Source organism: Muntiacus reevesi, chromosome 21, assembly GCF_963930625.1.
Source record: "Muntiacus reevesi chromosome 21, mMunRee1.1, whole genome shotgun sequence".
Classification (NCBI taxonomy): Eukaryota; Metazoa; Chordata; class Mammalia; order Artiodactyla; family Cervidae; genus Muntiacus; species Muntiacus reevesi.
Window position 1 is genome coordinate 20,875,467 of NC_089269.1, and position 26,166 is coordinate 20,901,632.

General features: G+C 35.5%; 1 protein-coding gene across 2 annotated transcripts in view; it reads right to left on the minus strand.

Moving 5' to 3' along the window:
• Positions 1–26,166, minus strand: part of CADM2 (cell adhesion molecule 2) — a 368,057-nt gene that overhangs the window by 112,220 nt on the left and 229,671 nt on the right. For both annotated transcript variants that reach the window (XM_065913660.1, XM_065913661.1), the window contains one exon: positions 13,733–13,823. In XM_065913660.1, coding sequence (XP_065769732.1) covers positions 13,733–13,823 — 91 coding nt within the window. The remainder of the gene's footprint in view (positions 1–13,732; positions 13,824–26,166) is intronic.

Consider the following 26,166-nt stretch of genomic DNA (forward strand, 5'->3'; position numbering starts at 1 on the left):
GCATAGGGCAGGACTGGAGTTTTTTAGAGAGAGATTGGAGCCAAACAAGTGCCCAAGCTGAGGAAAGAAAACAAAAGAGCAGATTTACCAGACATATTAGAATAGTTTTACTTAGGAAATGAGAAAAGAGAGAATGAAATCCAGTATGTCTTAGAGAAGTCAAAAGAAACTGATGTCATAGGAATGACAAAGAATCTCTTTAAATATTCATTGACCTTCAATACTTACATTTGTAACACATCCAATACCTTGACTTCTCAGTTCCCCAAACTTCACATTCCCAATAATCTTTTTGTTAGCACTACTCAACCGTAATCCCACACTAAACTTTGTCATTATCATTCCTTCACTTCCTTATATATTTCATTTTTTTTTCTATCTCAACCTCCCATCTTTTCAGCTCACTATTCAGCTCATCATCAAAACCTCCAATCCTATCTACTGAGTCCACCATTTACCTTTATTTTCCGATCCCTTCCTAATTTTACTTCTGTCTTTCATTAGTATTACTATGCTATTAATACTTTTTTCCTTTCCCATCCATTGTAGTTAACCGGTTAATTATCAGCCCCAATGAACCCAACTTTTCTAGCTTCTCTGTCAGAACATCTAAGCTAATTGAAAAAAAAAAAATGAATGAGAAGGTGAATGGCTTGTTTTAAAAATACTGTCTTGAAATTATCATGAAAGAATGCACATGAAGAGCAACAAAAGGCAATTTTAAAGCAAAATAAATTTCATTCCTGGGTCTTTGAGAATTTCATGACTAAAAAAAGGAAAGTTTTGTTTTTCTGATATGTGGAAATATGCCTCAAGAATTATCATAAATGTTTAAAATACATGATTATATCTACACATCTCTGCCTTTTATAACACTTTAACATAATATTTTAAATATTTATTTTTGCAAAATCTATATTTTGATACAACTGGTATCATCAACTGTTAAGTTGGCTCTGTCCTAACATTTCAAATATTTAGGGCTGGAATAGAACAGTAAGCGAAGAGCAAAAAAAAATGAAATTACACAGTTAAAGAAAATTCTTTAGCTGCTTCTCTTTAAAATATGTAAATTTCCATTGTACTTCTAGCTTGTTGAAGTTATTTGCATCTCATTTAATATATATGTCCTTGTGTATTTGTGTGTGTGTGTGTGAGAGAGAGGGAGAAAGAGTAAAAGGGTTCTGTGGTTTTCTTCTTCATTGGTCTCTACTCTTGATTTTAGACATTTCTGGGTGTGTTCTTCAATCTCTTGCTATATCCTTGCTATAATCCTTTATTCTTGCTCAGAATAAACATGATATTTCGCATAGTTGAAAAATTCTTTTCTATGAAAAGTGATTTTTTTTCCTTCTATTTGTGGTTTGAGAATCCCAGTGATTCTCATTCAACGACTTAACAATGAAGTCCCCTCTCAAATACCATCATCGGTACTTCTGCCTGATAGGGCTAAAGGTGCTTAATGCAGTGATAAATGAAATCAGTTTGAAGCAGAAAATCCAGGCTGCTTGTTTCATTAAATTGCAAGTTTTGAAAGTCTGATTCTGAATGTATCTACTCATGTGAATTCTGGAAACCAATGATTGTACTACTATAGTGTCAAGTAGGAGGAGTCTCATTATATTAAAGAGTCAATGTAGATGGGACAGTATCATCAATTAGATGATTAGATTAGATTAGACATAAAATCTCAAGAGAAAATAAGAAACGGATTTCTTCCATCCTGATTAATCTGAGCATATGCTACTTAATTCTGATTTTTTAAAGTACTTCTTGCCTATAAGTTTAGAGGCTTGCAGTAGATATAGAAAATAATCTATATGCAAGAGGTAAGTGCTCTTTAGACAACTTAAAAATAATGACATTTTTTAGAGTGCCTGTGAAATCCTGGACCACTTTTTACTGATAAGGTAGTGTTCACCGATAATTATTGTAACACTTTTGAGAAACAGAGAATTCACAATATAAACTGCATAATTCCAGGCAATTTGTGGCACAACAAATACAAGATTATCCCCAGAAAAGATAAGATTGCCATGATCCTGAAGGAGTGACAGATTTTAGCACTGAAGGAAAAATATTCAAGACTGTGACAAATGCTTAAGCTAATCTCTCTAGGACTTTATGCTAAAGGAAAACAATTACCAATCCCTTATCTACACGTAACATTTTTCCCCCCACTTTGGTAAACACAGAATATTAATTCCTAGTTAAAAGATTAAGAAATCTCGAGTAAACATTCATTCCCTCATCCAAACAATAATAAGCTCCTCTGTGTATGTATATTAAGCTTAAAATCACTATGATATTTTAAAAAACACTTTCTTAAGAAAATATTAATTTCAATGTCTTTGAAACTTAGTAACTCCTAGAAACTTCCTTTTACTAAGACAGACTTTGGAACATTTTCATGTTGTTTAAATCAAGAACTTATGAGTCTGAGTTTCTCAGAATCTGTCACTTTCTCAACCTGTGTACATTATAAAATCAATTTGATACCATATGAAATGTATCTATAAGCTTTCTATTCAGTCAAATGTGTGAAAATCATTCAGATTAAAGGGCAAGTTGCAACGAGAGGGTCCTATTTTCCATTTAAGAGTTACTATACAATCCATTACTTTCACTACTATAAAATTGTGCTAATTAACCTTATAAGATCTAATACTTATGTTAAACACTGTGTCACCATTACAGAACTGCTTCTGCTCCATGACTTATTTCTTTGCTAATATTAAAATCAATGGCCTTGGAAAAGCAAAAGTGCACATCATTTATCTGGTAACTGGGGAATTAAATCCTCCATGTAAGTAAATGCTGGAGATAATTGAAATTTAAGATTAAAACATTTGCAAGTATATTTTAATCATTTGAATGAAACCCTTCTCAAACGATGAAATTTTTCTGCATTATTAATCACAACATACTTAGTGCCATTCAGTTGGTTTTTGGGAGTTAAGGTCTCTTCAGTTGGAACACACATTTTTGTGTACTGATAGTTTTAGAGGAGCTAAAGTGATCAGGATTTAGCATGTTCTTTTCCTGAATGTCCCCAACACCCAGTTTCACCACAGTTGGGGTTAACATAACCTTTTTCAAATCCTACAGGAAAAACATATATTCTACGACTTTACATGATGCATAAGCATTTCCTATTCTATTTCATTCATATTTTTCTGTAATAACTTATGGAAAAACCCAAACAAACTTTCTGGCCAGCCCAATATTATTTTTCCATTTTATTTTTGGCTTTTAAAAATGATTTTTAGGCTTCCCTGGTGGCACCAGTGGTAAAGAATCCACCTGCCAATGCAGGAAACACAAAAAACATGAGCTCATTCCCTGGGTCGAGACAATACCCTGGAGTGGGAAATGGCACCCCCCTCCAGTACTCTTGCCTGGAAAAGTTCCATGGACAAAGGAGCCTGGCAACTACAATCCATGGGATTGCAAAGAGTCGGACATAATGCAATCCAATTTTTAAATCTGAAGTATGTTTAATTCACAGTGTTCTGTTAGTTTCAAGTGTACCCCTGTCAGAATTTAAAAGTGGGGGTGGTGGTTAAAATTAATCTGATGACTAATTAATATATCTCTATTTGAAACTTCGAATTTGTGACCTACTGTGAGAGTTCCTGGGACTTCTAGGTCTTTTTGTGCCTATGTGCAGTATGCAATATATTCAGTTGCTCAATCCTGTCTCTTTGCAACTCCATGGACTGTAGCCCACCAGGCTCTTCTGTCCCTGCAACCCCCATTTCTTGCATCTCCTGCATTGGCAGGTGGATTTTTTACCACTAGAGGCAGCTGGGAAAACCCCTTTGTCCCTAAACTGGAAAACTATATATTTTTAATCTCGTTTCTGTATGGTCACCTCACTATGTTCATCTGTGTATCTGTAATTTTGAGTGGTGGTGCTGAAGTCCATCACAGCTCACCACTTTAGAAAAATCTGCTGATCACAAGTCACAAGAGTCTCTCCTTTTCTCCTGCCTTTTTAATGTTGTCTTTCTCTTTCCTTTCTCCTTTCTTTAAAATTTCCCAGAGATTTCTGGAGCTTTGTATTTGAAAGAGCTGAGCTTTCAAGGCTATCAACAATCACTGACAGATTCTCCTCATTCTAACTGGAGACATTTGTACATGTTCATATTTTCTACAGTTTGGGAACGTGCTGTTTAAATTTTTTACAAACTTTGAAGTTTAGAGGTTCCTGAATGATTGAAGTTATATCTAGAAAAGTGAATCACTATATACCATACTTTGTTAAAACACATATAATGCAAGAAAATTTCTTTAGGTCATTTAAATAAATGGCTTTCCACAGTATAAAAATTTTCTCAGTTGCACCATTAATTGAAATAATACTAAATATATGTGGTGATTCTGAGTTAATTCACATTTTGTTCTCTACATTTATTTGCAAAAATTATAGTTAAGAGATTTACCACAAGCACAAAGTAATGCATTTCAGAGTAAGCTGACTGGTGATCACCAGAAGGATATTATTAATAACTCTAACTTTATGACACAAATAATATTATGGGGGAAAATGCAAAAAGAAAAAGCAATTCTTATTGAATGGGAATTTGTTGAGCAATGGGTTAACATGCTTTTTAATCAAGGATGAAGTATAATATTTCAACTTTTATACATTAAGAGTGATTTTTGTTTCTACACTTTTTCTACAATTACCATTTTGATGCCTGTTTTATATAAACACAAATGCAGTGTTTACAGAGCTTTAAATACAGGGTAAAGTGCTTAGATGCAATCTCATAATTAATATATCAAAAAAACCAGATTTTAAAGTCCATGAGCTCAAAAATCTAATCAAGTAAATGACGACATCACTCCACAATGGGGTCTTAAAAGTATTGAGGACGTTTTGGTGTTGGAGTTTCCCACTGAACATTTACATAATCCCTCAAAATAATTGGGTTTTTGTTGCAAGAAAATTGCTTACCTGGAAATGTTCAAAAGTACATTTCCTCTATGGATCTATAATCATGATTCTGCAAGCTCTCGTGCAACTTTCATGAGACACAGGCGCATTTAATTGAAAATGATTGAGTGCCCAGCACACCACAGATGCCCAGCCTAAATAACAGCAGCGGAGATTACCAGGAGTCAGCTTCTTGTTTCAAAAACAAAACCAAATATATTCGGTCTCATTTCCAAGATAACCACTTGTGTGTTTTGTAGAGCGTCAATGTGTGATTAAATTTTGAAGCCATGAGATGGAAGCAAAAGACCATATGGGCCTCAGAAAAATAACTCACATGAAAAGCACAGCACATGGATATATATATATATTTTTAATTATGAGCACTTAGAACTAATTTCCCAGTATTATTCCTTTAAAACACTTTAGAAAAAAAACTGATTATACTGCCTTTAATTTTTAATTAATTAATTGAGGCAAGTTTATATCTCTCTAGATATTAGGACACAAAGTGGGAAAAAAAAACAACTTAAATGCTCTGTAACATTTGTCACTGAAGGGCTGACTTTGTGAGTTTGTAGATGAGTCCCTCATTATGTTTACTCCACCAATTATTTTGGTGACATATTAAGCATTGCTTTTAGCAAGAAAGACACACTTTGGGGGAGGGTTCTCTTTGAGCTTCCTGCTTGTTATAGTCAACCCCTGAGGCTGTGCACTGTAGTCCAATACACTGGTATTATGCGTGCATTGGTATTGTTTTGTAGTTACAATGAGCAGTCCTAATCATCTCAAATATATAAAATTAGGAGCATAATATAATCAGCTTTTTAAAAACAAACATATTTAATAATGTAATAATTTTTATGTACATAATCATAAAACCTAGGCAGAACTATTTAGATACATGTAGAAATTCTTTATATAGTACTTGAATATGTCAATGCAGGTTTCATTCATAACTGATACTCTTCTATAATTAACTAAAACATAGGCATTCCTAAAGTTTATAAGAACTTTCTCATTCTTGTCAACTTCACTGGGTTATCCTGAAAAGCCAACATGACAGAAGTGAAAATACTGTGAAAATAAGAAAACGTAACCATCAGTGTTGTTAAAATGTTTAAAAAGTGTTTTTTAATCCCAATTCTACCATTTATTTGCTGTGTGACTAGAAAAGGTCATATAACCTTCACAAGTCTCACTGTCCTTATCTATAAAATGAAAACAATCTAAGGGTCTTTGTAAACCTTTTACAACAGGATAATTTTGTGGTTAAAAGAAGACTGGAATAAGGGAACCGGGAAACCTGTGCTAGAACGAGGCTTTACACATTGCAAACCCTGGAACATCAACCACTCATGACCCATGTTATTGACTTAGTCTTGGTTTCTTAAAACCTTCCAGATCTCTTCTTCCGCTTTCTGTCAAACTAGCTGACTGGTTCATCTCTTTCATCCCAGCGGAACTTCATAGCATATTTTCCACTTTGGGGAACCAGAACTCATTCTCTACCTGTTCTAGTCCTTTCCAATTTTTCTAAGTTTTATTTCTACCACGACAGTATGGAGGAGCTATTCCTGTGTCCCAGGACTTTCTCATTTCTAGCCACATTTTACTTCTTAACAACTATTCATGCCTCTGTCTGTCTTCTCTATAGCTCATTATTAGTATTATTAAACCTCAACAAAATTGCCCTGCTGCCTGAGAGTTTTGCCATGACTTTAGTTTGGATTCATTTGCTGCTCAAACATGCTTTGAAAAGTCACAGATCATCATCCTAGAATGTGTTTATTCTGCTTATTACCTTGAATTTCAAAACCATGGAAGAAGTGTGAGATAATAACTCAGGCCCCAGGGTTGCCATAGTAGCCCAGTTTCAGCATATTTTTTAAATATGCAATTAAGATTTCTATGTTTAAAAGTTGGTGAGGTACACTATGTGTTTCTTGACAAAATAAAAACTTATCATCCTCATGGCTATTACTTATTATGAAATTACTTGGAGGCAGAAAGTGTTTTAAAAGTGAAAATATATGTGCAATTTGTTTATAAGGTTTTATTTTCTAATTTTAGAGAATAAGAAATACTTGGTATATTTACATTGGTAAACTATGGGCTTTGGGGTAGAAATGATAGGTTCATACAGATGCACTGTAATATAAGTATCGCTGCCATGAGGTGTGCCAATAGTAGAACAGGTTGTACATGAGTGGGGATGCAGGGCGCTTGGGAAATCTGCACTTTCCACTCAGTTTCACTGTGAACCTAAAAAATAAAGTTTATTAACTAAAAAAAAAAATTGATTTGATTATGTGGCTTTTTCAAGACCATTCAGGCCACAGATATCTACAGATTTATAATTCAAAGTTACTTCTATTTCTCTTTCTACCACTCACCCAGCTTTTTCTGCCCCAGAGCATGATAGCTTAGGCATTACATCTGAACATAAACATAGACCTAGATGATTATTTAGTAGGCTTTCTATAGTACAGATAGAAGGAGAGAGACAATCATTGTGTAATTAACATCTATTAGGCATTAGGTCAAATCATATGAAATTGTTATCACTGTAGATCATATTCTTTTTCTCAAAATTTGGGAAAGAAAAATCAAAATGGAGCCTGTATTGCTAATAGAGCTCCCTAAAGCGGAGCCAGGAGGCTATTAAGAAGTGTGACTTTTACGTATCTCAGCCTGAATGGGATCTAACCTTTTGATCTCTTATTGTCCTACTTAATGTATCCAGATCATCCACTAGAAGCTCAAGATAATTATTGGATCCATATCCTAAAATAACTTGTGGCAGTCTAACTACTTATTCAACTATCCTAAAATAACACGTGTTTCCTTAAGGACAGATATTTCCTGATTCATGTCAGAATCAATTACAATTCTCACCAGGCAACTTTTAACAGCCTCGTAGCTTTTTGGCTTTAGAAGCCTCTGATTCTTTCTCTTCACCTGAACACTGTTTTGGTTTAACCAGCATCTCTGTCTACTGAATTGCAGTTTCTAAGATCCCACGTAAACTATTTTATTATTTGCAGCCTTCTGCACTGTTTTTCAGTTGACAAATTCAAATTTTGTTCTGTTTTGGGGTAGAGCATTTCACTTTGCATAAATTGCTTTCTTTAACTCCTGGTTGTTTTCCTCATTTCTTTTGGCTGTGATTGGATTGTGTGGCAGGAAATAATCTGTGATTTGTAAAAAGGTACATATTAGACTGAAGAAAATAAAACAGATGATATAAAACTGTTTTGCCTTAATGTACATCGCATTTTTAAATATCTGCTATGGTAACAGGATAATGAACCAGTATGTTCTTAACAGATTCCTCCTTAAATTCTAGATCATATTGAAAGTGGATGTGATCCTCTAAGTGTTCCTCTAAAACACCTCACTATAACATGTGATCTGTCTTCTTAAAGATTAAAATCTTTCCTCTTGTACAGAATAGCAATGGTAAGTGCCATGTGATTACATATACTACAGTCATACCAAGAACATAAAAAAATTGTGGTTACCAGGGGTAAAACAACAAATACAGCATAAACACAGTGCTGGAGATATGGAAACATTTATCAATACTTATAACTATTTTCTTTTATAGGATAAATGCAAAATATACATTTATTTGACCTACTTATTAGAGTGTTTTAGACATTTGATTAAAATGAATGATAATTCTTTAACTATAGCATGTAGAAGGCAACCCCACACCATTTAAAATCATAATTTTAATATAATATAACAGCTTTTTTTTCCACCTGTACTTCTGTAAATGGAGAACAGTGCTGCCTGAAAGCTGTCTGGGAATTCAGCCAAAGAAAGAAGAGGTTGCAAAAACTCTAGGGACTTGAAAGAAAAGTAGCTGGCATTAGCTTGGTCCTCACTTTAAACTAAAATTAAAATAAAAGACAGACATGTACAGTAATCTCTCTTTTAAAGAAAGAATAGAATGCCTCTATAGTAATGTCAAGTGGAACAATTTGATCCTGGCCCAAGTTATGCAGCTGTTCCACAGGAAAATAGCAAAAGGCTTCAGTCCAAAGCAGGCAAATAAGGCATGATTGTTCATAAACAGTCACTGGGGCCCTCACATTTAGAACAAAGAAAACAGCATTAGCATACAGGAGGCTAGGTTAGGAACATGAGTCTCAGAATGAGATGAGTCACACCATCATTTTGTGACTTATACAAAAAGCAGTAGTGCGTTTTTCGTCTATTAACTTGCCTAATAACCATTAATTGATTCATTCTTTAGGAAATCATATAGTGGTCACATATTTTTAAGAAACAATAAAGATTTGTTCATGGGTTAAAGAAATTATTGAAGTCAGCAACAAAATGTGAAGAAATCATAGATTTATTATCTATTTCTGCTTCTCACCTGCTCATTAAAGGGGGATCAGATAAATGGTAATAATAGCAGAAATTAGGTACTTCAGGAGTCAATTAGAAGCTTAGAAGCTAAGGCACAGAGTTGCTCCTCAGTGAATCCAAAATAACAGAATGAGGAATCAGGTGTACCGGAGAACTTTGACTGTGATTAACAGAATAAAATAGGAAATTCGAACTTGCCCCTTGGGTAAATGTGATATTACAACTTCAGTTTTACTCATACTCTTTACAGGCTCTTTGATCCTATCTTAAAATAAGAACAGCCTCTCTACTATGTTTTATTTTAAAACTTCTGTTTGATGCGGCGTTCTTTTCTCAGCCCTTTTCAATTGTTCATGGTTCAGTTTCTGAAATGGGTGGTCTTAATTTCTTTGCCTTCCCATCACCTAACTCCCTGATAGTTGTTGTTATTTTTCTGTCACTAAGTTGTATCTCTCTATGTGACCCCATGGACTGCAGCACACCAGGCTCCTCTGTTCTCCACTATCTTCCCGCAGTTTGCTCAAACTCATTTCAACTGAGTTGGTAATGCTATCTAACCATCTAATCCTCTGCTGCCCCCTCCTCCTTTTGCCTTCAGTCTTTCCCAGCATCACAATCTTTTCCCATGAGTCGGCTCTTTGCGTCAGGTGACCACAGTTTTGGAGCTTCAGCTGCAGCAACAATCCTTCCAATAAATATTCAGGGTTGATTTCCTTTAGGATTGACTGCTTTGATCTCCTTGCAGTCTGAGGGACTCTTAAGAGTCTTCTCCAGCACTACGATTCTAAAGCATCAGTTCTTCTTTGGCACTTAGCCTTCTTTATGGTCCAACTCTTAAATCCATACGTAACTACTAGAAAAACCATAGCTTTGACTATAGTAACTCCCTGATTAATCCATTTTCAGTTTGCCTTTTGTTCTATTAGCTCTAGTGAAACTTGTTTTCTTCATGATCAGAAAAAGCATTCTCTTGCTTTTTTGGTCCTATCTGCCCCATCTGGCATTGTTGGAGATGGAAAGTAAGCTAGAGAGGCAAGCAATGAGACTGTCTTTAAAGATGCTAATGTCTTCATTTGTTGGAAATGATAGTTACTTTGAAAATGCAGAAGAGTGGATTTTAACATAATTAGGACACAAGAGAGGTAGTGGTCTAAAGGCAAAAAGGAGTCAGAGAATTTGGCTATATCTTTAATGTCAATGACCTGGAGGCCCACAAGGAAAGATCATAAAAAGAGAGTTGGGAATAAGAGTATAATACAGTGAATAATTCAATGTACATTTACTTTTGGGCCATAGCATATAGAATAAAACAGTATGATCTATAATGATAAAGACTGAATATAGTAATCATTTTAACCCGTATGGAGCTTAGGAGCTAATTGCTCAGAAGATACTATACTAACTAAAGAACTTTTTATATGACTGTAAACTATGCTAGAAAAGGTCAGCTTGGTAGGAATTTGGCAAGTTTCCAGAATGGGCACAAATACAGAAGAAAGCCTGATACAAAAAAAAAGAAAGAAAAAGAAAAACAACAGTGAAATGTGTCTTGAGACGAGCCAGTTCTTCACCTTCAAGCATCTAGAGTTTCAACGTCAGTGCTGCTCATTATTGCAGCACTGATCCTAATTTTTCAAAAGTGACTTTGACTAACATAAGTGACAATTTAGACTCAGCAATAGAAGTAGCAGAAAATAGCTGAAGATATGTGATCTCTGGGCAATGATTGAACTAAGTTTAAATCCTGACTCATCCATTTAAAATCTGGATGAATTGGGAAAATTGGTTAACACTGAGCTTTAGTTTTCCTTTCTGTAAAATAAGAAGCCTTCTTATTTCCATTACCGACAGCAAACTGTTATTAATCAGGATCTTTCTGAGAAAGATGACATTTTCTATTTCTTAAACTTCTGGGGCCTTTGTATTTTTAAATAAAATACATATATGAGATTGCTGTTTTTCATTCATCTGCAGTGCAAAGGATTATTGCATATCCAAGCTTATTTCTAGATAACTGAAACAGAGACCCACAATAAGGCACTTTTATTCAACCATATCTGAGCTGAGGAAAATGGATTATTTACATAGCTAATTACTTAGATCACAACATAAGTATTCACTAAAAAAAAAAAAAGATAGTGAAAGTGAATATAGAATTAAAAAGAAGATCATTGACAGGTAACTAGATGCTGGAGTGTATTACTTCCCAAGCATTCTATATATTATACTTCCCATCTTCACCTCATTTAATTGTGTAAGTTGTACACATATTCTACATGTACACGTATGTACTTTGGGGCAGAATTATGGAAAGAAGGTAAAAGTCAAACTCCTTTGCTATGCCCTGATCCTGATCATGTTTCTTTATCATATCTGCAAATGCTGACCTCTGAGGTTACAGGAGAAACAGAAGCAAAAGAGAGAGACAGGGAGAAGGGAAGAGGGAAAGCTGGGAAAAAATAATAAAAAGGAACAGGAGAGGAAATGGAAGGGAAAGTGAGGAAAGAAGCTCTGGTATGAGAAATACAGAATTGGGAGTAAAGAAATTGGATTTCAGTATGTCTAAAGCAGATTAAATTTGCTACACTTAAAGTACTGAGTGATTAAGAAAAAGTCACAGTCAAATCCAACTCTTTGCAACCCCATGGACTGTATAGACCATGGAATTCTCCAGGTCAGAATACTGGAGTGGGTAGCCTTTCCCTTCTCCAGGGGATCATCCCAACCCAGGGATTAAAGCCAGGTCTCCCACATTGCAGACAGATTCTTTACCAACTGAACTATGAGGGAAGCCCCTAAAGTACTGAACTTATAGCTAAAAGTTCTGCTATAGCTATAATACTGAAGAGTAGTCACATTTAGTTGAAATAATTGTTAGTTTTTAGTTAAAATAGTTGATAATCAAAAAGTGTTTTCTATAAGCAATTTAAGCTTATCAGTGGTAAGAACTATGAACGTGAATTGCACAGGATATATAGAGTAAAGCTACTTTGAAAAAAATTCCTCCCTTTCAAGATCTATAATGCTTTAAATGTTTCTTAAAAGAAAAAAAAATAGATAAATTTACAAAATGCTCTTTAAGTCAGTATATTTTTAATCTCTAGAAAATAATTACTGTAAGAGAGAACAGTTCTAAAATATCAATACTGTGACAACAAAAGCATAAATTCACATAGTGTGTTAAAAAGTATAAGAGAATAAAATTCAGGAAGCTGAAATTTCAGGCTTCTGCCTTAAAATTACTTTAGAAAAGTTCCACATGTGTTACTATGAAATCTACACTTAAATATAAATGTTATTAGGAACAAATCTTTAGTAAATAAGTTTGATTTGCACAAAAACTATCCCCTATGTTTATATATGTTTGTTGTTGCTGTTTAGTCACTGAGTGGTTTCTGACTCTTTGAGACCTCATGGATGGACCTTTGAGAAGCCTGCTAGGCTTCTCTGTCCGTGGGATTTCCCAGGCAAGAACACTGGAGTGGTTAACCATTTCCTTCTCCAAGGGATCTTCCTGAACCAGGGATGGAACCAGCATCTCCTGTATTGGCAGATGGATTCTTTACCACCTGGGAAGCCTATAGTTATATACAGAGAACAATTCAATTCCTCCCATTAAAATTTAAACAGAAATGCAAATCAATGGAAATATCTTAAAAGATCAAACAAACGACTTTCAGTTCCAAGTAGAGTGTTACCATACAGTGATCAAAGCACTTTCCCAAAGAAATAATCCTTATTTGATACTCCATACTTGAATTTTCTATTAATATATCTTCTATTGATATATTTCCAAGAGTTAACTGTTTATAAACATGAATGTCAAACATAAAATTTTACAGTCACAGTGATGTTAGAACTCATTATTTTAACAATGAAATCTCTTTTTAATTGAAAATGTTCAGTCTGTGACCCTTTCATTCACATTACCTCCAATTTTAACACATCAAGAAATTATGTTTCAGGGGGTTACATTAGAAGTGTAGATTTGATTTCTCTATGAAAATGATTTTCCATGTAACTAAAACATGGACATATTTTGAGGATTCAATATTTTCAGAGCTTTTCATGAGAGAATTAAGTTTAGCATATGTAACTTCTATCAATCTGATGATGTAAAAACAGCGACTGATGAAGTCTATACTCCTTTCAAGAAGAAATAGTGGGGGGAAAAGGGAAAAAAATCGCAATTGGAAATCTTCCCAGAAATTTCACTAAATGATAAAATACAAGACCAATCTTCCACAGACACTTAATGAAGACATGGTTCAGGGGGCTTTCTTTTCTGAGATCATTTTGCCCAGCAATAAAAGGCACACGTTGTGGATTTCTGCAGTTAAAGCCTGCAATAAAAGCAAGATAGAATAAAAAGTAAAAAAATGTATTGCTCATTAAATCACTTACAGTGGTTTTCCTTTGGATTCACAAGTCAAAATTAAAGGCTGTCCTTCTTGTGGAAAAGGAGTGGATGGTATAATCTTAACTGATGGTGTATCTAGAAAAAAAAGAATATTGAGAAAGGTCATTAAACACATGTAAAGCTATATATTTAACAACTGTACATCATGGTGTATGTTCAAGCCATTTCTTATAACTGTATATATTTATAAAAGGTCTCTCAGTGAAACAGGGTCTGAAGTGTAAGAAGCTACCATCCTGTCCAGGAAAAGCTTACAAAAATATCTGAGTATCTTATGAGGGCCACTGCTGTATTATTTCTGAAATCTGAATTTAAAAGTGAAATTGCAAAAGTAGTTCAGATGAATATCAAGCATTTCATACAATTGTTTCTTCAACTATTATAGGTGGCTATGAATACTATTATTATGGACTGAATGCATTTATGTGCATTTGAATAACAACACTCTCATTGTTGCAGGAAGACCAAGGACTAACAATAAGGAACCCTAAAAGAACTTGAGACCACTGTCTCACAAGAATTATGCAGAATCTTTTTGAAAATGCAATAATGCAGACCTTACCACACACTGTTTGGTTTAAAGTACAGTTAGCAAATCATCTGAAATAGTTATTTAGAACATTAATAAAATTCAAAATTTTGTTGTATGTGCAATAACATAATTGTTAGAAAGTTATTTCCATTTAACAATAAATCATCCTTGGCGGAAGAAGATACAATAAGACCTTGAGACATTTATATTTATAACTTTCATGTCATGTCAGTCAGTTCAGTCGCTCAGTCGTGTCTGACTCTTAGTGACCACGTGGACTGCAGCATGCCAGGCTTCCCTGTCCATCATCAACTCTCAGAGCTTGTTCAAACTCGTACCCACCGAGTTAAGTCATGTAATGTCCTTTAATCAATCAGTCGCTGTTTTTACATCATGATTACATTATGGAATCAATCATACTACATAGAAAAAAAGGAAAACAAACTAAAAAAAAAAAAAGAGTGTAAACAGGCTCATTCCTTTATGAGACATTGCTGGCCCTAGCTTTGTGTGGCTCCCAATCATCATGGAACTCTCTCTTTTCTTTCCATATCCTTAACAATAAACAAAATAAGCTCTGAATGCTTCATGGAGTCACAGCTATTTTCACCCTTCCCTTAGTTGTGAACTATCCTTAGGTTATATTCATACTCTCATGGCAATTAAATAAGAATCAATTGTGTACTTTTTAGGTTACTTATCTTATTTAGGAAAGTATTATTCAGATTTATCCTATAGAGAACAATAAACTGAAATTATAAAAAGAAGGAGGAAAGTGAAAGAGGAGAGTGAAAAAGCTGACTTAAAACTCAACATTCAAAAAACTGAGATCATGGCATCTGGTCCCATCACTCCTTAGCAAATAAATGGAGAAACAATGGAAACAGTGACAGACTTTATCTTCTTGGGTTCCAAAATCACTGCATATGGTGACTGCAGCCATGAAATTAAAAGATGCTTTCTCCCTGGAAGAAAAGCTATGACCAACCTGTATAGCATATTAAAAAGCAGAGACATTACAAATAATGTAATTGTAATAGCATTACAGTCAAAGCTATGGTTTTTCCTGTATTCATGTATGAATGTGAGAGTTGGACTATAAGGAAGCTGAGCACTGAAGAATTGATGCTTTTGAACTGTGGTGTTGAAGAAGACTCTTGAGAGTCCTTTGGACTGCAAGACCAAACCAGTCAACTGTAAAGGAAATTAGTTCTAAATATTCATTGGAAGGACTGATGCTGAATCCGAAGCTCCAATACTATGGCCACCTGATGTGAAGAACTGACTCATTTGAAAAGACCCTGATGCTAGGAAAGATTGAAGGTGGGAGGAGAAGGGGATGACAGAAGATGAGATGGTTGGATGGCATCACCGACTCAATGGACATGAGTTTGAGTAACCTCCCGGAGTTGGTGATGGACAGGGAAGCTTAGTGTCCTTCAGTCCATGGGGTTACAAACAGTTGGACACAACTGTGTGACTGAACTGAACCGAGAACAGTAAACAAGATCTCGTGGAAGCGGAACCTTCTCCAGAATAGATCACATCCTGGGCCATAAATCTGGTCTTGGAAAATTCAGAAAAATTGAAATCATTCCAGTCATCTTTTCTGATCACAGTGCAGTAAGATTAGATCTCAATTCCAGGAAAAAAATTGTTAAAAATTCAAACATATGGAGGCTAAATAACACGCTTCTGAATAACCAACAAATCACAGAAGAAATCAAAAAAGAAATCAAAATATGTATAGAAATGAATGAAAATGAAAACACAACAACCCAAAACCTATGGGACACTGTAAAAGCAGTGCTAAGGGGAAGGTTCATAGCATTACAGGCTTACATCAAGAAACAAGAAAAAAGCCAAATAAATAACCTAACTCTACACCTAAAGCAGTTAGAGAAGGAAGAAATGAAGAATCCCAGGGTCAGCAGAAGGAACGAAATCTTAAAAATTAGGGCAGAAATAAATGCAAAAGAAACTAAAGAGACTATAGCAAAAATCAACAAAGCTAAAAGCTGGTTTTTTGAAAAAATAAACAAAATTGACAAACCATTAGCAAGACTCATTAAGAAACAAAGAGAGAAGAACCAAATTAACAAAATAAGAAATGAAAAGGGTGAGATCACAACAGACAACACTGAAATACAAAGGATCATAAGAGACTACTACCAGCAGCTCTATGCCAATAAAATGGACAACTTGGATGAAATGGACAAATTCTTAGAAAAGTATAACTTTCCAAAACTGAACCAGGAAGAAATAGAAGATCTTAACAGAACCATCACAAGCAAGGAAATCGAAACTGTAATCAAAAATCTTCCAGGAAACAAAAGCCCAGGACCAGATGGCTTCACAGCTGAATTCTACCAAAAATTTAGAGAAGAGCTAACACCTATCTTACTCAAACTCTTCCAGAAAATTGCAGAAGAAGGTAAGCTTCCAAACTCATTCTATGAGGCCACCATCACCCTAATTCCAAAACCAGACAAAGATGCCACAAAAAAAGAAAACTACAGGCCAATATCACTGATGAACATAGATGCAAAAATCCTTAACAAAATTCTAGCAAACAGAATCCAACAACATATTAAAAAAATCATACACCATGACCAAGTGGGCTTTATCCCAGGAATGCAAGGATTCTTTAATATCCGCAAGTCAATCAATGTAATACACCACATTAACAAATTGAAAGATAAAAACCATATGATTATCTCAATAGATGCAGAGAAAGCCTTTGACAAAATTCAACACCCATTTATGATTAAAACTCTCCAGAAAGCAGGAATAGAGGGAACATACCTCAACATAATAAAAGCTATATATGACAAACCCACAGCAAGCATCACCCTCAATGGTGAAAAATTGAAAGCATTTCCCCTGAAATCAGGAACAAGACAGGGGTGCCCACTCTCACCACTACTATTCAACATAGTCTTGGAAGTTTTGGCCACAGCAATCAGAGCAGAAAAAGAAGTAAAAGGAATCCAGATAGGAAAAGAAGAAGTGAAACTCTCGCTGTTTGCAGATGACATGATCCTCTACATAGCAAACCCTAAAGACTCTACCAGAAAATTACTAGAGCTAATCAACGAATATAGTAAAGTTGCAGGATATAAAATTAATACACAGAAATCCCTTGCATTTCTATACACCAACAATGAGAAAACAGAAAGAGAAATTAAGGAAACAATACCATTCACCATTACAACAAAAAGAATAAAATACTTAGGAGTATATCTACCTAAAGAAACAAAAGACCTGTACATAGAAAACTATAAAACACTGATGAAAGAAATCAAAGAGGACACAAACAGATGGAGAAACATACCGTGTTCATGGATTGGAAGAATCAATATTGTCAAAATGGCTATTCTACCCAAAGCAATCTATAGATTCAATGCAATCCCTATCAAGCTACCAACGGTATTTTTCACAGAACTAGAACAAATAATTTCACAATTTGTATGGAAATACAGAAAACCACGAATAGCCAAAGTAATCTTGAGAAAGAAGAATGGAACTGGAGGAATCACCCTCCCTGACTTCAGACTCTACTACAAAGCCACAGTCATCAAGACAGTATGGTACTGGCACAAAGACAGAAATATAGATCAATGGAACAGAATAGAAAGCCCAGAGATAAATCCACGAACCTATGGACACCTTATCTTTGACAAAGGAGGCAAGGATATACAATGGAAAAAAGACAACCTCTTTAACAAGTGGTGCTGGGAAAACTGGTCAACCACTTGTAAAAGAATGAAACTAGAACACTTTCTAACACCATACACAAAAATAAACTCAAAATGGATTAAAGATCTAAATGTAAGACCAGAAACTATAAAACTCCTAGAGGAGAACATAGGCAAAACACTCTCTGACATAAATCTCAGCAGGATCCTCTATGACCCACCTCCCAGAATATTGGAAATAAAAGCAAAACTAAACAAATGGGACCTAATGAAACTTAAAAGCTTTTGCACTACAAAGGAAACTATAAGTAAGGTGAAAAGACAGCCCTCAGATTGGGAGAAAATAATAGCAAATGAAGAAACAGACAAAGGATTAATCTCAAAAATATACAAGCAACTCCTGAAGCTCAATTCCAGAAAAATAAATGACCCAATCAAAAAATGGGCCAAAGAACTAAACAGACATTTCTCCAAAGAAGACATACAGATGGCTAACAAACACACGAAAAGATGCTCAACATCACTCATTATTAGAGAAATGCAAATCAAAACCACAATGAGATACCATTACACGCCAGTCAGGATGGCTGCTATCCAAAAGTCTACAAGCAATAAATGCTGGAGAGGGTGTGGAGAAAAGGGAACCCTCTTACACTGTTGGTGGGAATGCAAACTAGTACAGCCACTATGGAAAACAGTGTGGAGATTTCTTAAAAAACTGGAAATAGAACTGCCATATGACCCAGCAATACCACTTCTGGGCATACACACCGAGGAATCCAGATCTGAAAGAGACACGTGCACCCCAATGTTCATCGCAGCACTGTTTATAATAGCCAGGACATGGAAGCAGCCTAGATGCCCATCCGCAGATGAATGGATAAGGAAGCTGTGGTACATATACACCATGGAATATTACTCAGCCGTTAAAAAGAATTCATTTGAATCAGTTCTAATGAGATGGACGAAACTGGAGCCCATTATACAGAGTGAAGTAAGCCAGAAAGATAAAGAACATTACAGCATACTAACACATATATACGGAATTTAGAAACATGGTAACGATAACCCTATATGCAAAACAGAAAAAGAAACACAGAAGTACAGAACAGACTTTTGAACTCCGTGGGAGAAGGTGAGGGTGGGATGTTTCAAAAGAACAGCATGTATATTATCTATGGTGAATCAGATCACTAGCCCAGGTGGGATGCATGAGTCGAGTGCTCAGGCCTGGTGCACTGGGAGGACCCAGAGGAGTCGGGTGGAGAGGGAGGTGGGAGGGGGGATTGGGATGGGGAATACGTGTAACTCAATGGCTGATTCATGTCAATGTATGACAAAACCCACTGAAATGTTGTGAAGTAATTGGCCTCCAACTAATAAAATAAAATTAAAAAAAAAAAAAAAAAAAAAGATCTCGTGGAAGGCCTTATATCATACTTATAAATTATTTATACTTTTCAAATGCATTTTTTCTCAATCCTCTAAAGAAAAAAATACATTCAAGATAATCAACAATAATATTCCATTTATAAATATGCATTCCGTGTACACCATGGTAAAATACTATAGCATAAAATAGCCCAGGAAGAAAAATTATTTCAAAGAAGTATGATGCATATTGTCATATTTTTAAACAGAAAAATATTGAAGAATTGAAATATACTCAAAGTTTTATTACCATCATCATATTAATGGAACCAGTTACCATGATGATTTTATAATTTTGCCTTCCAAGTAGAACACTTTTAAAAGTGAAGAGGAAATATCAGTTTAATTATACAGAGAAATAAGTACGAACCAGAATGATTCTGAGAAAATGAGGGCTATTGTATCTTAAACTTTGACCATATGTAACACATACAAAATTCAATTTCATCCTGACATAAAAATAAAACTTCAGTCTCAGGGAAAAATATTACAGAAGAAAGATCAGAAAAGTGTGATCCTTGGAAAGAGAGTTGTTGTTAGCATGTGTATCTGTTGTTGCTATTCAGTCAGGGGTGTCTGACTCTTTGTGACCCCATGGACTGCAGCGTGCCAGGATTCCTTGTCCTTCACCATATTCCAGAGCTTGTTCAAACTCATGCCCATTGAATCAGTGATACCATCCAACCATCTCATCCTCTGCAGTCATCTGCATCCAACCATCTCATCTCATCCTCTGCAGTCATCACTGCAGATGGTGACTGCAGCCATGAAATTAAAAGACAATTCCTCCATGGAAGAAAAGCTATGACCAACCTGAACAGCATATTAAAAAAGAGAGACATTACTTTGCCAAAAAGGTCCATCTAGTCAAAGCCACACTTTTTCCAGTAGTCATGTATAGATGTGAAAGATGGACTATAAAAGAACTGAGCACTGAAGAATTGATGCTTTTGAACTGTGGTGTTGAAGAAGACTCTTGAGAGTCCTTTGGACTGCAAGGAGATCCAACCAGTTCATCCTAAAGGAAATCAGTCCTGAACATTCATTGAAAGCACTGATGCTGAAACTGAAACACCAATACTTTGGCCACCTGATGCGAAGAATTGACTCATTTGAAAAGACCCTGATGCTGGGAAAGATTGAAGGCGGGAGAAGAAGGGGATGACAAAGGATGAGATGGTTGGATGACATCACCGACTTGATGGACATGAGTTTGAGTAAGCTCTGGCAGTTGGCAATGGACAGGGAAGCCTGGTGTTCTGCAGCCCATGGAGTCACAAAGAGTCGGACATGACTGAGAGATTGAACCGAACTGATCTCATCTTCTGTCATCTCTTTCTCCTTCTCCTTCTGCCTTGAATCTTTGCCAGCATCAGGGTCTTTTCTAATGAGTCAGTTCTTCACATCTGGTGGCCAAAATACTGGAGCTTCAGCTTTATCATCAGTCCTTCCAAAAATATTCAAGATTGATTTCCTTTAGGATTGACAGGTTTGATTTCCTTTCAGTCCATTTCTATCCATAATATGGGTGAAGTTTATCTGATAAAATTAAGGCCTGAATAGAACAAAAGGGCTATTATTGTTCAGTCGCTTAGTTAGGTCCAGCACTTTGTGACCCCATGGACTGAGGCACACCAGGCTTTCCTCAAAGAGGAAAAGAGTTTGCTCAAAATTATGTCCTCTGGATTGAGTCCATGATGGCATCCAAATATCTCCTCCTCTGTTGCCTGCTTCTCCTCTTGCTCTCAATCTTTTCCAGCATCAAGGTTTTTCCAATGTGTCAGCTCTTCACCAAGTATTTGGCCACCACATACTTTGGTGGCAAAAGTACTGGAGTTTCAACTTCAGCATCCGTCCTTCCAATGAATATTCAGGGTTGTTTTCTGTTAGGATTAACTGGTTTGATCTCCTTACAGTCCAAGAGACTCTCAACAGTCTTCTCTAGCACCACAATTCAAAAGTATCAGTTCTTCAGTGCTCAGTCTTTTTATGGTCCAGCTCTCACATCTGTACATGACTGCTGGAAAAACCATAGCTTTGACTAGATAAACCTTTGTCAGCACAGTAATATCTCTGCTTTTTAATATGCTGTCTAGGTTGGTAACAGCTTTTCTTCTGAGGAGCAAGCATCTTTTAAATTCCTGGCTGCAGTCACTAACTGCAGTGATTTTGGAGCCCAAGAAAATAAAGTCTTTCACTGTTTCCATTGCTTCCGCATGTATTTGCCATGAAGTGATGGAACTGGATGCCATTATCTTAGTCCTTTGAATGATGAGTTTTAAGGCTGACCCTCCCACAAATAGAAGAGAATTTTTCCTGACAGCATTTGAGCTTGCACATCAGTTTTTTTCTTTCTGCAAATCAAGGTGAAATAGCTGCTCTTCCTGGAACTTGAGCCTGCTGGCTCTCAGAGTAGAACTATAGCATCATCTCTTCTGGTTTCTCCAGACCTTTGGACTCACACTGGAATTGAGGCAGGAGATAGGCGGGATCCAGATAGAACAGTTTCTCTCTTGTGGACAGAAATTCATAATAGCAGAAACTCTATAAAAGCAGGATGATGGAGGAGGCTGCACCCTGCCTCAGTAGGAGATAAAAGACCATATATTCCTCACTCTCAAAGTCAAGGTGACCTCCATGACTACACAATTGCAGGAAAGCTCCTTGGAGGTCAAAAAGGGAGGAGATATAATCTCACAGTGATGTCAACTACCCATAAGCCTTTTCATTAGAATCCATCTTTGCTAAGAGATGAGCATCCATAAGTGGGAGGTTCCTAAGATACACCAAATGCACTCACAACCAGGCAAATCAAAATGACTGGAAAAGGAAACCCAGAAAAAAAGTCCCCATAAAGTGATTAAAACTACCATGAGGGCACAACTGTTTCTCTGAGTCCACCCATGTGTCTGTCCACACACCTGTACTCTTTTTCCTCCTAATAAACATCTCACTTATTTCACTGCTTTTCTTCTTTGTGGGAATTCTTTTTATGGCTAAGTCAAAGGGTCAGGGCCTTGTCGCTGACTACTAGTCTACTGGCTAGGGTTAGGTGCTCTTATCATTGTGACCCAACCCCAGGACTGGGAACTGAAGCCCTTCTTCAAGCCACTGCATGCCAAGGCCACCCAAAATCAGAACTAAGTCATCAGCTCTTCTGGGTCTAACTCACCAATTCAGCCTACAGATCTCGGCATGTGTACTGTTTCTCTGTAGAATCCTGACAAATAGAGAATTCTTATCAATATACTCTGAGATATTTCTTTTATGGGGAGTGACCTCAGGGTGCATTGGAAAGACAAGAATAGAAGGAAGTAGATTAATTGTGTGTTATTGAGCTGATTACATCACAGGCACTTGGGATTCAGTCCCGCTGTGGAACTCAGACAGATTTGGGCCCTCTGCAAAGTCATCCCACTTGATGGATAAGGGAGAGGAGTATTTAGGGAATATTGACCAATACTCATTAGAGGGTGTCTGAGGATTTAGGGGGTGTTATTTTCCTGGCATCCCTGGTCTACTCAGTACACAGGAATGGTGTGCATCAAAAGGATATGGGTGTCTCCCCAGTATCTTCCTCTATGAGGTGAAATACATCGTAGCAAGGAGCTGCTAGAAGAGAGGAAAACAGAATATAATTTCATTCTCTTAATTCTAAGTAGTTTATTAGAGGGACTTCCCTGGTAGCTCAGCTGGCAAAGAATCTGCCGGCAATGCCAGAGACCCTGGGTCAACTCCTGGATTGGGAAGATCCCCTAGAGAGGCTACCCAACCAATATTCTTGGGCTTCCTTAGTGGCTCAGATGGTAACGAATCCACCTGCAATGTGGGAGACCTCGGCTCAATCCCTGGTTTGGGAAGATTCCCTGGAGGAGGGCAAGGCAACCTACTCCAGTATTCTTGTCTGGAGAATCCCCGTGGACAGAGGAGCCTGGCGGGCTACAGTCCATGCAGTCGCAAAGATTCAGACACGACTAAGGACAGCGCAGCACAGTTATCAGAGGTGAGAATTCGTATAAATACAGTCCCCTGAACGGTTCAGCATTCCCTCTAGATCCAAACTACAGAATTTGAATTATAGGCAAATGCAAAAGCAGACAATATGTTTAGCAAGTATTTTTGTGACACTTTTAGGAAGATCACCAAATAATCTCTAGGTTAGCAAAACCAAGTCATATACTGTCCTGTGCGTGCTTAGGCGCTCAGTCACGTCTGACTCTTTGGGGCCCCATTGTCTGGTCAACCTATCTCTTAATTAAATTGAAATCTACTCATTTCATTCTTATAGCTTCACAACCTTTCTTTCATCTAGTCTACCATAACAGTGAATGGTCTTCCCCTGTGTCAACTTTTTACACCTCTAAATTATAATTCTGGAACTAAACAAAATTGTTTTCTCAAACATACACCTGATGATATCAATTTTCATGTTAAGTCTTCACTCTTAAGATTAAAAGCAAAATAATCAGCATGACCTTTAAGTCCTATCCTGACCTACACAGGTCTTCACTCTTATACCTTGTAACACTCAATTCATTCTTTAAATTCCAGATAATTATATTTTCTTCCATGTACTTTAATGAAGATGTTTCTTCTTAACTTTATACAAATTGCGTGAAATGCTCCATTTGGGGAGGATTGTTTGCCTTTTGAACTCTTTTAAACCTTAACCCAAACATCATTTACTGTGGACAAGCATTTATTACCTTTATGTTCAGTCAGATATCTCTGTTACATTTTCTCTTTTTCACCAATGTGTAATTTTTAAAAGGCACTGCTGTATCCTCAGTGTCTAGCATAGTGCTTTATACAGAATCTGTGCTTAATAAATAAATTATTAAATGAAGAAACACATTAAATTTATTTCCTTATCATTTTAATTCATTAAATTTAAAATATTAAAACAGCAATTAATTGAAATGTTATTGAGTTCTACATTTGTATGTAGAATTCATCTTAAATGCTCATGTCACAAACTTTAGATTGTCTTTTATTCTTAGTACATATTTAATTTCATTGTCTACTGCTGATTATTTTCCTGGTACAAATTTTCTACATTAGAAAATATTAGATAACAACTTTCCATGATTATAAAAATGACAATTTGTTTTTAATGTATATACCACATAAGTAAATGATTTTTCTCTCCTCATCTGACTTTGACAAGGGAAGTACTCAATTATGAAGAGATTTTTTTTATATAATCAGTCAAAATTCTAGTTTATAATACCATGAAATGTCAGTATTTCTGTTTAAACATACCATGTTTTCTATGTACTCAAAATTACAATTTTACCACACCAAAACTACAGAAATGTGATTACTATCCCAAACCTGACTCTCAAATATTCTTTTTTGAGGACAGGAAATCACTTGGGCTTTAATGAGATTTTTACTTAATAACAAATATCTCTATCATTATGATTCCTATTATATTTTCATTGTTCACTTTATTGTGTCCATAAGGAGCTGATTGAATACTGCTAGCAAATTATCAATAACATTCTATAAATATCTTTAAATTCGTATAGAACTCCTATTCTTACTCAGACATCTGTTAGCCAACAAAAAAGACCAAAGGAAAAAAACAAACAAACAAAGTGTAGTCATCTCAAAATTGAATTAATTTTAAGAATCATGTTTCCAGGATTTCTTCAAAATATTTATTTTAATAATTGCAACCCCAATGTAAACATATTTTCTGTTATTTATACATTAAAATAAATGGGAAATTTTCAGTAGCAAAACAATGCACAATAAATAGTAATATTCCAAAATAGTATTCAAACTTATGCATATATCATGCCATTAATCTTTTTTATAATCCAGATGTGAATAGTAGTCCAAGCCTTTCAATGCATGTCTTTGCCAAGTTAGTATAAAGAATTACAGTGATTTTCCTGGTTGCCCAATGGTTAGGGCTACATGCTTCCACTGCAGGGGGCGTGTGTTTATCCCTGGTCACAGAACTAAAATACCACCTGCTGCATGGTGTGGCCAAAAAAAAAAAGATAGAATTACAATTTTTTTTGCCCCTGTCCATATTTAGATTATTCGTAGATTTTCTTCCTGGTTGTACATTTTCATTTCAAAAATATAGGGAATATACTGTAACCAAAGTTTATTTGGACAGTAATTTCATGCTTGCTTTGGAAATAATCTCTCTTTTTTCCAGTCTAGGTACAATGTGAGATGCATTTCATCCTGCTCCACTTCTTCACAAAACAGAATGACATATTTTATCTTTTTCTTCAATACTTTGTGGATGTGGATGATGTTCTGTTTTTAAATTACTGATATAATGTATAGTACTATACCAATTAAACATTTAAAAAATAGGGAGTTTGTAGAAATGTATTATTACTACCACTATTAATTCATACTTGCTTTATACTATATGTTAAACTCAAATTTTTGCGAGGTAATAATTTCCATGATGTTTTTAAGATGTCTTCAAATAAGCCAACTCTAACAATATCATATTTATTAACCATAAGTTTATATATACAGTAATATATTTATTGCAGATAATATGCAATGTTTATTATATGTTACTATATATACACACAGATGAATGACAGGAAACAGTAAATAATTAGATTTAAATTATTTCAGGATATATACTGCTATTATAAAACACTGTACTTAGTAAAATATGTATTTTTTCACATGTCTTCTTCATTCATCACACTTTGAACATCAAAATCTAAGACCTTAACCTATTCTACTGTGTGTTGTCAGATCCTAACAAAATGCT